A 15614-nucleotide genomic window follows, 5' to 3' on the forward strand; every position below is an offset into this window, starting at 1 on the left:
TCGTACGCAATTTTTTTTTTCTTAAAAAAATGTTCAATTTTTTTTTTTATTTGAAAAAATGATACTTTCAAGACATAATTACAGAATATAATTTTGTATATATTTACAATTGGTCCTTAAAATAGATCAATAGATTTGTATTTAAAAAAAAATTAACAGCACTATTAAAATAATAATTATTTAAAAAATACGGCTTGTAAATTACAATTATAAAATACATATTACAATTAAAATTAACCATTATAATTTAAAATTAAATATTGCATTATATATATTTTATTAAAAAATATATATTTTTCATAAAAATTATGGTATAAATATATATATATATATATATATAGAAACATTAAAATTAATATAAAGGAGCAGCAATTACTGAATTCAAGTTTCTGAATTACTATTATTCATAGGCCTCTTAAATATTTCAACTTCTTTCTCATCATCATCAAAGAAACTTGTTCCAGACGCAAGTGGACGGAATAAATAAGCTCTTCTGTTGGTTCTTTTTTCTTTCAAGTACGATTGATATTTCATAAATACTAATGTAACAAGTACAACAACAATAAATCCTGCAGTTCCTGAAAAAGAATCAGAATATTACACAGTCATATAATATAATTATATAACAATATATAATTATTAAATATATAATCAATAATTATTAAAATGTATTTCAAATATTTCAGAATCGAACTAAAACAAATTTTTATTATTTTAATTCAATAAGAAAGATTTTTTAAAAAATTATTAATGTTCCATTTTTAAATCTTATGTAAGGCAATTATTCGAATTGAAAATTTTTACATATAATTTTTTGTTTTAATGGACATCAAAATTTTGGACCATAATTTAATTTTGAAAGGTTTTTTTAATTGCAATTTTTTTAAACAATTAAAATTCACAGGATTTTAATTTTTCAAAAATTTTAATTTTTCAAGATGTTTAAAAATTTGTAAATCAATTTTTTAAATAATAAAACTTAATAATAGAATTAAAAATTTTTTTTAATAGTTGAATTTTCAAAGATTTACAATTCAGATTTTAAAAAACTAATTGAATTTCAAATGATTTTTAATTTCTGTTGATGAAGAATTTATTAGAAATAGAAAAATTACAGACTAAAATTTAATTAATAAAAATCATTAAAAATAATTGGATTTTTGCAAGAGTTTCAATTGAAATTTTTAAAAATAATTTAATTTCAAAAGATTTTGTTAAATTTCAGACAATAATTAATTTTTTCAGAATTAAAAATAATTTCTGAAATAATTTTAAATAACAGATTTTTAAAAGTAATTGAATTTTCGAAAGATTTACAATTAAAATTTTTGAAAATAATTGAACTTCAAATCAATTTTAATTAAAATTTTCGGTAATTTCTGTTGATAGAAAATTTATTAGAAACTACAGACAAAATTTGTATTTTAAAAATTTTTACATGAAAATTTTTTAAATAAGTAATTAGAATTTAAAAAAAAATAATAATTAAAAATAATTTTATTTTGAGAAAAATAAAGATGAAATTTTTAGAAATAAATAAATTTCAAAATATTTTAAGTTTTCAAAAATTTTAATTATTCAATACTTTTTAAAATTTTAGAAAATAATTAAATTTTACAGAATTTTTAATTAAAAATATTTTAAATAATTCAATTTTTGAAAACTTTAATAAAAAATTATTGGTTGAGAATTATTTAACAATTAATTTTAGATAAAATTTTTAAAAAATAATTAAATTTTGGTTACAATTTAAATTGTTAGGAATGATTAAAATGAAAGTTTTTTTATTGAAAATTTTAGAAATAATTAAATAGAATGTTTTAAATTAAAATCTTTAAAAGTAATTGAATTTTAAAATTTTAAATGAAAATTATTGAAAATTGTAATTACTGAAGATTTTTTTAATTTCAGTTAATAATTAAATTTTACAAGAATTTTTTTTCAAAAAAATACTTTAAAGAATTGATTTTTTTGAAAAATTTAATTTAGATTTAACAAAATTTATTTTAAAATGAATTTTTACTTTTCATGAATTTCTAGATAGAACATTTTTATTTTATACAATATTTACTTCACAGAATTTCTCTTTACACAAGTTTTTATTGAAAAGAATTTTAATTTAACCGAATTTTATTTTTACAGGATTATTATTTAATACAATTTTAAATGCTTCGAATTTTCAATTAATTGAATTTTAATTTATTCCAATTTTTGTTTGTACGAATTGTTATTTGATAGAATTTTTGCAAATGTCCAAACAAATAATCGCCAGAAAGATTTAGGCATTTGTTTTTAAATTTATCTAATCACAATTTTCTTGAAATAATTTATCAAATTTAAAATGTGACAATTACTCACCAGATATGAAGACAAAAGCAAGTCTTGGCATTCCAAGAACATTTTTGTCCCGACGAAGCTGAAACTTTAAGTACGAGAACTTGAGTAGTTCTGGGAGATCAATTAATCTTGTTTCCGTAATGTGACCTGGAGCGCTAGCTGTAATAACATGAGATCCAGCATTTAACAATATCCAAAATGCCCCATTCTGGAAACTTTTAATACGATGCGGTGAAGAGTCATGTGTGAAAATTGCATTTGGAATTGCTTCACCTTTTTCATCGACAACCAAACCAAATACACCTTTATTAACGGCACCCATTAAAATTAAAAGACTTTCTCTATTTTCCTCCCAAACAGTTTTTGCATTGTCAGTGTTACAACAACTAATGTAAATATTCAAAAATAATGAATTTGAATTTTGAAACGCGTACCTCATCAATGGGTCCTCAATAACTGAGTTTTCGTCTGGAAAACAAAAAAAATACCAAATTAAAAGACATTACAGAAATTTTTTTTTTTAATTTATGTAAAATCACTCACCCTCTGGACATTTTGATTTAGTTGAATTCATTAAAGGATTATATTTAATGTACTCAGATTTTAAATCCTTGAGGAATTTCTCGAATTCTTGAGCTTTTGACGATGTTTGAATAGTGCGAGCTCCAGTTTTTAGATTCATTGTCAAAAGTGGATTAATTTCATTTAACCAATTTGCAATTATTTTCTCGTCATTACTAAATGGCTCTAAAAATAGTAATTCATTTTCCATATTTATAGAACATGTTTTTTTATCATTTGCTGAATAAACTTCGGGAACAAAATGAAGATCAACTTTATCAAGAATACTCTTAATTCGTTTATTATTCTCTTGACTTTTGAGAATATAATCAGCAAGTGAGAGGAGAACTTTAGACGTAAGAGGTTCACCCCATCCAATACCAGAGAAAAAAACTAATGATGGTTTCTCAAATTTATTCTCCTTTTGTGATGAAATTCTTAAACTCGTAATTAAATTTCCTCGCGAACTTTTTCCAATTATTTTCAATTCTGTCATTTGCATATAATTTGAATTAAGTTCCTTTAAAATTTTACTACTTTCACTAAGAGTTATAATTTCATTTGTATTTTTATCAGACAATTTTAATTTCTTAAGAATAATTTTAATATCACTTATTTCATGTTGATTTATATGGACGGGAACTATCACAGTTTTATAGTCTTCACATGAAAATGTTAATTCATAATCTCCTGGTGTGAGAGTTAAAAGGAAATATGCCATATTTTTAGAGACATTATAGATAGATGATCCTATTTTAACTTTGGCATTACGAAGTGATTCACCAGCTTCGTTTGTTACTGAGGCACGAATTCCCGTTGTTAATGACAATAAAACTTCTTTCAGTGGTAAAAGATATTCACGCCAAATAAGTGGCAGTGATTCCTTTGCTGGATATTTACAGCACGATAGGGAAATTGATATCTAAATGATAAATTCAAATATAATAATTCAGAAAGCAAAGAAAATTTCGGAAAAATAATTTTCCCTTTAACTTACCACAGGAATGTTAAATATCTCATTAATATAGTGCCTAGCAATATCAAGACTTTCGCTTCGTTCCTCACATATCTTGGGAGCTATAGAATTCGCAAAATTATTAGAAATAGTTTTATACACTTTTAGATCATCAAATGTGTATCTGCAAATAAAAGAGTTCAAGAAATTTTTCTAAAAATTTCACTAATTAAACAAAAATAAAAAAAATTGAATCAATTTTCCTCACCCAATTTCAGAAGAGCCACCACCTAAAATAACAATTACATCTAATTTTTCAGTCTTCAATAATTTCAAAAATGCTTCTGTTGTTGAATCCATTTTTCCTGTTTTATTTATAAAATTTTTTCCAACTTCATCATCAATATCGCTATTACAAGATTCGGATACTTTTTCAAAACCCGGATCAATTCCAGGGAGAAAATGTAAAACAGCATTTGACAACATTTTCTTTATTGGCGGTTCAGCAAAACCCATTATAATGTGTGTTGCCATACGCAACCAAATTTCCCTTCCAGCTGGTTGTGAAGCAAATAATCCACCAATTAAACCAATGTGTAATTTATTCTCTTCAGGAGAACCAATCTGTAATTAAATTAATTAATTATATTAATGTAATTGAATTACGAATTCCCGGTGTCAAAGATAGAAAATATTTTTTCATTGTTAAGAGATATTCATGTCATATAAAAGGCAGTGTTTCCTTTGCTGGAAATTTACAGAACGATAGGGAAATTATATTAATTAATAATATAAATTAAGTTAATTAATTATATTAATTAATTATGTTAATAAATTATATTAATTAATTATGTTAATAAATTATATTAATTTTAGTGAATCACGAATTCCCGTTCTCAAAGATAGCAAAACTCCCTTCATTAATATAACTATTCAATATAATTATTTAATGTATTTAATTAATATAATTTCCTTTTTTAGAAAACTCTTTGACGGATATTTACAGCACGAAAGGAAAATTATATTAATTAAATACATTAAATAATAATATTGAATAGTTATATTAATTAATTATGTTAATTAATTAAATTGAATAGTTATATTAATTAATTTAATAAATTTCACTGAATCACGAATTCCCCATGTCAAAGATAGTAAAACTCCCTTCATTGATAAAAGATATTTACGCCAAATAAAAGGCAGTGTTCTTTGACGGATATTTACAGCACGAAAGGGAAATTATATTAATTAAATACATTGAATAATTATATTAATTAATTATGTTAATTAAGTATTTTGAATAGTTATATTAATTAATTAAATTGAATAATTATATTAATTAGTAATATTAATTAATTACATTAATTTTACTAAATCACGTATTCCCTTTGTCAAAGATAGCAAAACTTCCTTCATTGATAAGAGATATTTACGCCAAATAAAAAAAATTATTTACTTACTAATTAAATTAATTAAATTATTTAATTATTAATTTCAATTAATTTAACTTTTTAATTACATTAATTAATTATTTTAATTAATTATATTGAATAGTTATATTAATTAATTATGTTAATTAATTACATTAATGTAACTGAATCACAAATTCCCGTTGTCAAAAATAGCAAAATTTCCTTCATTGTTAAAAAATATTCACAACATATAGAAGTCATTCATGCCTTTGCTAGTTATTTACAGATAGGGAAATTATAATCATTAATTATATTAAATAGTTGTATAAATTAATTATATTAATTAATTATATTACTAATTATATTAATTTTACTGAATCACGAATTCACGTTGTCAAAGATAGCAAAACTTTTTTCAGTGTTAAAAGATATTCATATTAAATAAAAGACAGTGATTTTTTTAGATGGATACTTACAGTACGATAGAAAATTATATTAAATAGTTATATTAATTAATTATGTTAATTAATTATTAATTAAGTTAATAATTTTTAGAATACTTACGTTTTCGGTAATTTTCAATGAATGAATGTGTTTAGATATTGCTGAATCGTTGGCAATAAATTGTACCAAATTACCATGATGATTCTCCAGTTCTTTCATTCTGGCACTGAGTTCATTGTTTTTGAGATAACCAGCTTGTAAATTAGCCAGAAGACGAAAATCATAAGCAGAAGACCAATGTAAGGAATCGTCACGCATTAAAGTAAAATCAAGCATTACTTCCTCGGGAAGACCAAAAGAGTTCATAGGAACAGTGATATTTTGTGTCACAGCCTCATAACCAGGTGCAACAGCTGTAATATTATAAGTTCCTGGAACTAAAATTCTCCAATAATCACCATCCTCGGCAGTATAAATAACATGATCGATTCCTTGTACAGAAATTCGTGCATGCGGTATTTTCCCTCCAATTGAAGAATGAACTATTCCGTGAACGCCTTTTCGTGCCTAAAATTTACAATCGACATAAATAATAATAACAATTTTAATTAGTTTTTCCATTTGATTTTAATTTTTTCCAACCTACCACTTCGATAAAGGACAAAAGTGCGTCTCGATTTTCCAACCAATATTGTGGCAATTTATCGGCAAGGGGATATTTCGTACAACCAACCTCTAATGTTATCTCGAAACCATTACTTTTTAGATAATTATAATCTTGCATTCCACCCGGTACAGAATACCATTTAGCGCCATTAGTAATTCCATTTGGAAATGCATCCTGCAGAACTCCTTTTCTTCCGAGTCCTTCAGGATCGGGACATCCTTCACCAAGATGCATACGAGGATGAGTTTTAGAATAAATCAATGATATCATTTTGAAAACATCATTGTCTGGGCTTAGATTTTCTTGTGACCAATTTGTTGTAGGTCCATCGTCATATGGATAATTTGCAACTAAAGCACCACCATGAATATTGGCTGACAAAACAAAGGGAATTTCCGATATCCATTTTATGACTGCTTTTGTTTCTGGCTCTTGTTTTATATTATCCTTTAAAGAAAGAGGAAATAATTTATATTTTTAAAAAAAGATACATATATAAACATCAGATGGGGTTATATAATTACTAATTCCCTCAGTTAATTGCAGACGCATTTGCAAATATGTTTTCTAAAATTAATTCTGGCACTACTAAATAATTATCTAATTATTAATTCCCTCAGTTAATTTCTGATGTATTGGCAAAAATGTTTTCTAAAATTAATTCTTGCACTACTAAATAATTATTTAATTATTAATTCCCTCAGTTAATTGCGGACGCATTTACAAAAATTTTATCTAAAATTAATTCGAACACTACTAAATAATTATCTAATTATTAATTCCCTCAAGTTAATTTCTGATGCATTGGCAGAAATGTTTTCTAAAATTAATTCGAACACTACTCAAATTTTAATACGCAATGATAATATAATTAATTTGATTTCGTTTTATTGTCAATATATTTGTCTCTCCTGCAATCAAGTCTCTAATGCATAATTGTAAATATTGTATCAAAGGAAATGGAGATCTCCATCAATAATTTTTTTTTGGTAATAATTATGTGGATTCTCTGTGGAGAATTTTCGTGGATTTAGTTAATCAAAATTAACTAATTTAATTTATGTAATGTTTTTCCAACGTAACATAACTAATGTTTAATATGGTAAATAAAGAATCAAATTTACATACCTTTGTCGTGCCATACTGATCGGGAAAATTTCTATTTAGATCAACATGATGTGCATTTGCTCTTCCTTTTATACCATCAATATCACCAAGTGTTGAAATTTCATATCCATCTGGATTCATACTTGGCATTATGTGAAGTCTAATATTATTGACAATATTTGTTGCTCTCTCGTCTGATCCATAATTTTCACAAAGATATTTTATCAATAACAAAAGTATCTCTCTTCCCACAACTTCATTCCCATGCATATTGCCAATATATTTTACTTCTGGTTTACTAATATTGTGAATACCAGGATTTTGTGTCACCTCCAATACATAAAGCTCTCGATTTTGCACTGAACGACCAACACTATAAAGTCTCGTAATACTTGGATAATTCTCACTGAATTCCTTCAGAAATTTCTCCATTGTCGTATAATTATGATGAACAAATTCATATTGATGATAAAATCCATATTTATCACGAGGCAATACTGTATTCAAAAGTTTTCGAGAGCTTGGACGAACTACAGAACAATTGAAATAAATGACAAAGTAAAATAAAACTCAAATTATTAATAAATAATATACAGAACCCATGAAATAATTTTTTATATAAATCGAAAAAGAAACAGAATTGGAAAAATTATATATATGCATGCATGGGTAAAATAAATAAAAATTTACAAAAAAAAAACCAAACGAAAACAACACAAGGTATCGAAAAGGAAAAAAATGAATGACAATTTACATAAATATGGATTTAATGGGAATTGAAAAATGACAATTTCAGAGCAGATAAAATTTTATTCATACAATTTCATACACAATTCCATAACATCAACTCCTATACTGAATATTCATTTTAAAAAACAATATAACATTTAATTTTTGTCAAGGCCATGTTTGGAATTAATTGAAAATAACTAAGAAAAATTATAAATTGTATTTCTACTTCAATCTTTTTTTTTTTTAATACGAACGACCATTATTTGATACGAAAGGAAATGTTTCCAAGAATCATAAATATTTCAATATTTCAGCCATGGTCTTAATTCTAAGTAGATAAAGTTAATTTCACATTTTTAATAATAAAGCACTTAAAATTTTATTCAAACTTAAAAATAATTAACTAAAATATTTTTATTAACGAAAAAATCATCCATTCCCATAGAAAATATTCAGGCTACAATTGTCAATATTCTATAAATTGCTACTAGTGCCTGTTTATTGTGTAATATCGTAATGTAATTTTTTTTTGTTCAAAATGCTATTATGAAATCACAGAAATATTTGTTCTTGTAAATATAGACTAAAGCAAAATTAAAAAAAAAGTATCAGATCTTTGAAATGCTATATAAAATCACAGAAATATTTTGTTCATATTTAAATTATAAATTAATTTAAAAGATAAAGATTAATCTTCACAGTCAACTTGTTTTAGATATATTATGTTGTGCTTTTAAAAAGTACAATGCCATGAGCATTATAGATTTTTTTTAAAAAATTAAATCATATATTTCCACGATGACGAAGAAATATCTTGTACTATTGATAGAGATTCAGTTTTTCATTTCTCCATACCTTGTGTTGTCAAGGGTTGCCAGTTTAAGTAGTCAGATCTTAGGAGCTAAAAATTATTTTTTTTTTTAAAGAAGTACGAGAGCTCTTTTCGTTTTTTACCAACAAAAAACGCTCCGAGCCAAGTAAACTGATCAATTGCGCACTGTAAGCATAGAATACAAAAAGAAACAATTCATCATTATGTGATGAGAGGATGGTAAAACTTAATATTTTTTTTTATTAAGTACAAGGGAGTCCGGAGTTTTTAAATACTGCATGTCATAACGAAGAAAATCTTTCTCTTTATTTTTAAATCGGATAATATTGAAAATAAATAACAGTTAAAAATGTGTCTTCCCAAAATCCACTTTTAATTATTTAATGCAATATTTAAAAGTTATTATATTTTTAACAAAAATAAAATTTTGCTAAAAATAAATATGAAATATTTTACACTATTTAAAAATTACTAGAAAAATAATATTTACACATACACATATATAATTTCATTAAGAGAAAATTGAATTTTTCTAATAATTCAGTTCTTAAGATCTGTTAAACTACTTTTAAAAAAATTAACAACTACCGTTAAAAGGTTTTAGTTTGTGAATTTTTTTTTAGTTTCCATAACCACCAGTAAATTTTAAATCTAAAATGAGAATGATTAAAAGAAAGCGAGAATCTAGCGTTTTTAAACTGAACGAATTTATATGATTCGTCTATAGTAAATATTATGGTAAATATTTTTCTTTTTCTTTGAATTATTCAAAAGAGGAAAAAAAAAATTTGGAGTAATGGTGTGTTTGGATATTAAAAAAAAATTTTTAAATTCGATGATTAAAAAGAAAACAATGAATTTATGCAAAAAATAAATTTTATTTTGTAAATTTACAACGTGGACAATATGATAAAAATAATACAAAATACAATATAAATTATAACAAAACAAGAATATAAAAAAGTATATATTTCGATGAAAAATAATTTGTTCAAATTAATTAATAAGTATATAATTATTTTTGCATGCATATCTAGAATAATTTAGACAATTGCAATCTTTTCATAGGTTAAATCAGTCTGTTTTTATTTATTAAAATAATTTGTTCGTTAAATAATAAATTTTTTGTATTACAAGTTATTCTATAAATCAATTTTCATTATACAAGTTCAAGTTATTCTACGAATATTTATATTATTCCAAAATCTATAATTCAAATATTTTCAAGAATTCATCGAATAATTTTATAATCTAAGAAAAACGATATATTTATATTTTTGCATCTTCAGGGAAAATTAATCAATTACATAAAAAAGTAAGTGTATATTTTAAATTAATTATTTTTCTTTTTCTTATCAAAATCAAAATTATAAATTTTTTTGTAAACGTTTGTTAAACCTTTCCGAGAAATTCTAGTGCTACCCGAGCGCCAATTTTTTGGGGGTGTTATATCTGGTCATTTTTTCAGACTTATTTTTATATATTTTTTTCTCTCACTTTTCTCTATTTACATCATTTTAAAAGAAAATACATCTGCTTTTTTAAAAGTTACATTTCCTGTTTATTTTTTTTTTATCATTAATTTATATCTTAATTTTCAATAAATAACAATCAAAATCCTTTTTATATCTTAATTTAAAATAAAATAACAAACGAAACCTTTTTCTTTAAAGATCTTATGTGTTTGTTATTTTATTTTATTCACGTGTTTCTTGTATCGAAATTTTAACTTGTGATCATTGTATTAACCTGATGAGGGCTAAATAGCCGAAACATGTAGTAAATTTTAAACCACAAACTTTATCAATAAACAAATATCATAACTGTGAAAGGCCTCCAAAAATTATTATTAAAAATTACTATTGTTTATAAGAAACATTAAGCATAATTGTAAAATGATGCAAAATTTAGATGATCTCCATTGTTCAAGAATTTATCCCTACTTTTCGAAATCTGTGTTCATGAAGATCAAAAATTGAAAGAAGTGCAGCAATATGTTGAGTTGCGACTAACCTTTGGAACAAAAAAATAAACGAGAAATGTGTTCCCCGATAATGAAATAAGAAATTTCTGTTATTCGAAAAAGGCTTCAAAATTAATTTTGGGATTTGTAAGTATTATTTTTCAGCTGTCTGTCGAAGCAGAACCGCAGTTTTGCTTCAACAGACAGATGTTAATACTACTTATTTTGTCTGTCTGTCAAAGCAGAACTGAACCCATAAATTCCAACCTACCCTAAGGGTTGGGTCAGAAAGGCCCAAAAGGCAACATGTGGAATCTACAACATTTTTTCTATTTCTCGCGGTTGTTGACATCATCGACATTCATTTTTCGGTTGATTGGGATAATACGAGGAAAACTGGTGATATTGGAACTCCATCTGAAGAAATTGAAACGGCGGAAAAGCCTGGCGAGACTGAAACTTCATATATAGAAACTGGAACGACGGAAAAATCTGGCGAGACTGAAACCTAGAAAGTGCAATTCCAGGGTCTACAAGAAATTTCTCCCTTCAAAAATCTACTCCTAACACTGCAAAAACTCAAAATTTATAGCGGGGACAAACCTTCAAAAACGTATGTCTGCGTAAATTAGTCAGTCATTTTCTAAATCTTAAAAAGTCATTCAAACATTCTATGATGATTGCAATCATCCAGGAGAATCAATTCGATATTGAATTGTATAATCTAACATAGTCGTTCATCCAATCGATGGACTAGTTTGCGGTAAAAATTTAAATTCCTTATGCGTTTCCAATTAAATTTTTACCTATTATTCCTAAATTTGTTAATGTCACTTTATAAAGTTGTGACTAACAAATTTTATTCCTTAAATTGTATATTTTCTTAAATTTTTCACATTTTCTTATAATTTAATAGAAATAAAAACCAAATTAATTCCGAGTTATTGGATGAAAATCCAGGCTCAAAATTGATTAATTAAATTTTAAATGATAGTAATAATAATGGAAATTTTCTAATAATTTCCAATTATTAATTATTTATTATTTAAAATTTACAATTTTATTAATGTTACATTAAGTAACAAATAAGATAACTAAAGGAATGGCAAATTAGGATTGGAATCATTCAGGAGAGTCTATTCGAGACTGAATTAAATAAGATAACCAAAGGTATGGCAAATTACGATAAACATAAACAATTTGTCGTTATGTTTTGTTAATAATTGTGTTAAATATTTCGAACTGCGTTAGGAAGTTACAAGTTCAGTGTACTTTTATATTGAATCTTTTTTACGGAGAAATATTTAATACAATACATAAAAATTTACGGATCATCAAAAATCAAATGAGTAATATTCTGATTTCTACATAGGAAAACATCTGTTTTATCTAAATTACGTCTCATATCTTTAGTGTTGTCTTCCTTTTGGAACCAATAACGAGACAAAGTACTTTCAGTAGTCTACACTTATGGGATGCACTTTGAAATTTGGAAAATTCAATATAGATAAGAATACAGCCATTAAATCTTTTAGAAACTCTAAAGTGCATTCTTCCAGCTGTTTACTTACTTACTGTTTAATTCTTAATTCTCAGCAGTCAGTTCAATCAGTTCAATTACGAGTCAAGTTCTTAATCATCATATGAAGCTAATACCCAAAATTCCAATTTAAACGAGTTTTCAACGAGATTCAACAATTATAAATAAAAAAGAAAAAAGTGAGTACTTTTATTGTATACTAAATTACTTTTCTCCTCTCATCTATTTTTTTGTCATACTTCTAATTCCGAAGGACGTGGTGCGATTAAGTTGTGCATTTTAGTTCCTTCAATCATTGAAAAAAGATTTGATCGTTATTTTTTTTTATTAAACACCTTCCGAAAAGATTTCGGTGTATTTAGTGCATTATTATCTTTTCAATCCTTCTAAATTCTCCTTCAAATAAAATAAACCAATTTGAATGATTCCTGAGTTGTGGACAATGAGTCTAGACTCAAAAATAAATTAAAATTAATTATCTATGTTGCGTTCTCGGACGTAACAGTAGTAAAATTAATAGTAACTGATGAAATGATAATAAAGATATTGATTTTATATGAAATATATATAAAATATAATATAAATTATTTAATATTTTAAAAATGTTTTAAATTAATCTGGCGCCCATTGTTTGTCGTGAAAATTTAAGGAGTGATCATAATATAGTAACTAATAAGTTAACTTTCAATTTTTTTATATTATATATTAAGTTTTTTTGGTTCTTTTTGATTTGTCGCCATTTGATGGCAGCCAGTCTAGGTGACGTTTATTCACGTTATTACGATGGAGTACAAGCTAATTGACGACTAGTACCATATTATAGTGAACTCCCATTGTGCCTTGCATGCATCCTCTTCCTATGGAAGATAGACCCTTTCTAAAAATGCTATACCCACATATGAGTCTCTTCAGCCTCTTTATAGCTTATTATTCCCCCTACTTCATAGCGGCTGCAAACGCTATTTTTTCTATGGGAGTACCACCATGAAGAACTACATGACTGAATGTTCTAATGATTTAGCCACTTTCTAAGAGAGGGTTGTCAACTTAATAAATATCAGAAACAAGAGATCTGTTGTTTCCGCTACTAAGTACTTATAAATGAACTTTATAATGTTCTTTAATAAACTTTATAGAATTACAATACTTCATGGAATTTAATTATTATAAATAGACACCTCTCCTGTCCTTGTATAAATGAAATGAATGAATTGTATTAAAAATGGTCATTATAAATTTGGATTAAAATTTTTTAAAAACTTTACATAACAAATATGGCACCCATTTTTTGTAGAGATAATTTAAATATTTTATATGCAACATTTAAATATATTTAATTAATAAAAATGAACTAATAAAGCAGTAATTAATTTGAGTCAAGTGGTATATTATTCACCGCTTTCTCAAAATATTGTAAAGGAAGTCAGTAATTTCTCGCGACATAAAAATTATCTATCGGTTCCCAAAAGTGATAGCTGAAGGTCACTATACTAATGGGATAAGAAAACGACGAGAAGATAAGATTGGTTCTTTCCATCTTGTTACTGGATAGTGAATACAGTCAAAAAAAGTATTGCCCAGGAGTTGACAAAAACTTCTTTGAACATTCAAAAAGACTTTGCTTTTGATGTGAATGATCAAGCGGACTTCTTTCATTCCGTCAGATAGAGGAACTTCAGGTGAAATCAATAATCACCAAATATTATTATTATTAATTAATATATATATATATATATATATATATATATATATGAATAATTTGTAATATAAATTAAATTGTTTATCATTTTTATTGTTGTAGAATTAAATGAAAATATTTTGAATTAATAACTGGCGCTTATTTTTGTAGACGAATTGTAAGTCACGTGTAATAATTAATTACATAAAACTCTTTCAAAATGAAATACAGTTAAATTCTTTTCGGTCACGGCAGACCAAATGGAATATAACTAATTACTTGAGTAATACTTTATAAATTAATTTTATAAAAATAAAAAAAAATGTTTTAAATTCAGTAATTAATACAAGTTTAATTTTCAGTTTTTCAGTTATTCATTGTATAAATATCTGAATAAAAGTAAGTGTTAAATAACTATTATTTAATCCTTCTTTTATTTTAATGATTTTCTACTTATTCTTCTATTATCTAAGAAGAACAACGTTATGTAAGCAGTACGAAGATTTTCTCAATTGATAATTTCTATAATAAAACTTTTTTTTAAATTTCATGATTTTCTAAATCTAATACATCATTAAATTTAATTCCTTTTAAATTCACTATTTTCCTGTTAGCAAAGAAATATTTTAATCAAAGTATTTCCAAATTACTGGACAAGAATTTAGATTTAAAAATGTCAGAATTTTCTATACTTCTCGGCTAAAAAAAATTTTTTATGACAGTTCCCTGAACAGGTGATCATATTTAAAAAAAATATATATAAAAATTACGTTTAAACAACGTGATGTAAAAACAAATTAAAAAATAAAACATTTTAAACATATTTCTATTTTAAAATAGAAATTTTTAACCCATGAAAACTTGCAATGTCTTCTACTATTGTATTAATAATACATATTTCGTTCAGTTTGTCATGAATTAAGAAACGCAGTTTCTCAATAAAAAAAATTTGTTACATGAAATTTGCAGAGCGAAAATAATGACTATACGTGATTTAAGTGCTCTTTAAAATAAGCGAGATTAACAAACATATAAAAATCATAAAATTGTCAAAATGCATTTTATTTATATATAAACATATATATTTATATATTCTTATTTTTTTAATGCATTAGCATTAAAATTTGTTCTTTTTGCATTTTTGATGTAAACTATTTTCTATATTTTTTCTGATATTAAAAAAATGAATTTTGACAATTTTATACATAGTTAAAAAGAAAATTTTTATACAATTAAAACCGTTTATAAAATAAATAAAAATTTAAGACATTTTTCCAATTTGTCATATTGAATTTTTTTTTTTTGAAGATATTTAAAGATATTTTCACAGATAAAATATGTAAAATTTAATCCTCTTTTGCAAATATGATTCATTTTATAAACGAT

At 24.6% G+C, this 15614-nt stretch overlaps 1 protein-coding gene across 1 annotated transcript in view; it reads right to left on the reverse strand.

Moving 5' to 3' along the window:
* Window positions 1-78: 78 nt before the first annotated feature.
* Window positions 79-15614, reverse strand: part of LOC127286726 (carboxypeptidase D-like) — a 28870-nt gene continuing 13334 nt past the window's right edge. Inside the window, exons 6-13 of the mRNA XM_051313270.1 lie at window positions 7505-8013; window positions 6356-6823; window positions 5830-6276; window positions 4122-4477; window positions 3896-4037; window positions 2881-3820; window positions 2359-2805; window positions 79-578 (exon numbers count right to left, since the gene is read on the reverse strand). Coding sequence (XP_051169227.1) covers window positions 382-578; window positions 2359-2805; window positions 2881-3820; window positions 3896-4037; window positions 4122-4477; window positions 5830-6276; window positions 6356-6823; window positions 7505-8013 — 3506 coding nt within the window. The 3' untranslated portion in view covers window positions 79-381. The remainder of the gene's footprint in view (window positions 579-2358; window positions 2806-2880; window positions 3821-3895; window positions 4038-4121; window positions 4478-5829; window positions 6277-6355; window positions 6824-7504; window positions 8014-15614) is intronic.

The sequence above is a fragment of the Leptopilina boulardi genome, unplaced genomic scaffold (assembly GCF_019393585.1).
Source record: "Leptopilina boulardi isolate dan_hultmark-lab unplaced genomic scaffold, ZJU_Lbou_2.1 LbouV2_362, whole genome shotgun sequence".
In the NCBI taxonomy this organism is placed as follows: domain Eukaryota; kingdom Metazoa; phylum Arthropoda; class Insecta; order Hymenoptera; family Figitidae; genus Leptopilina; species Leptopilina boulardi.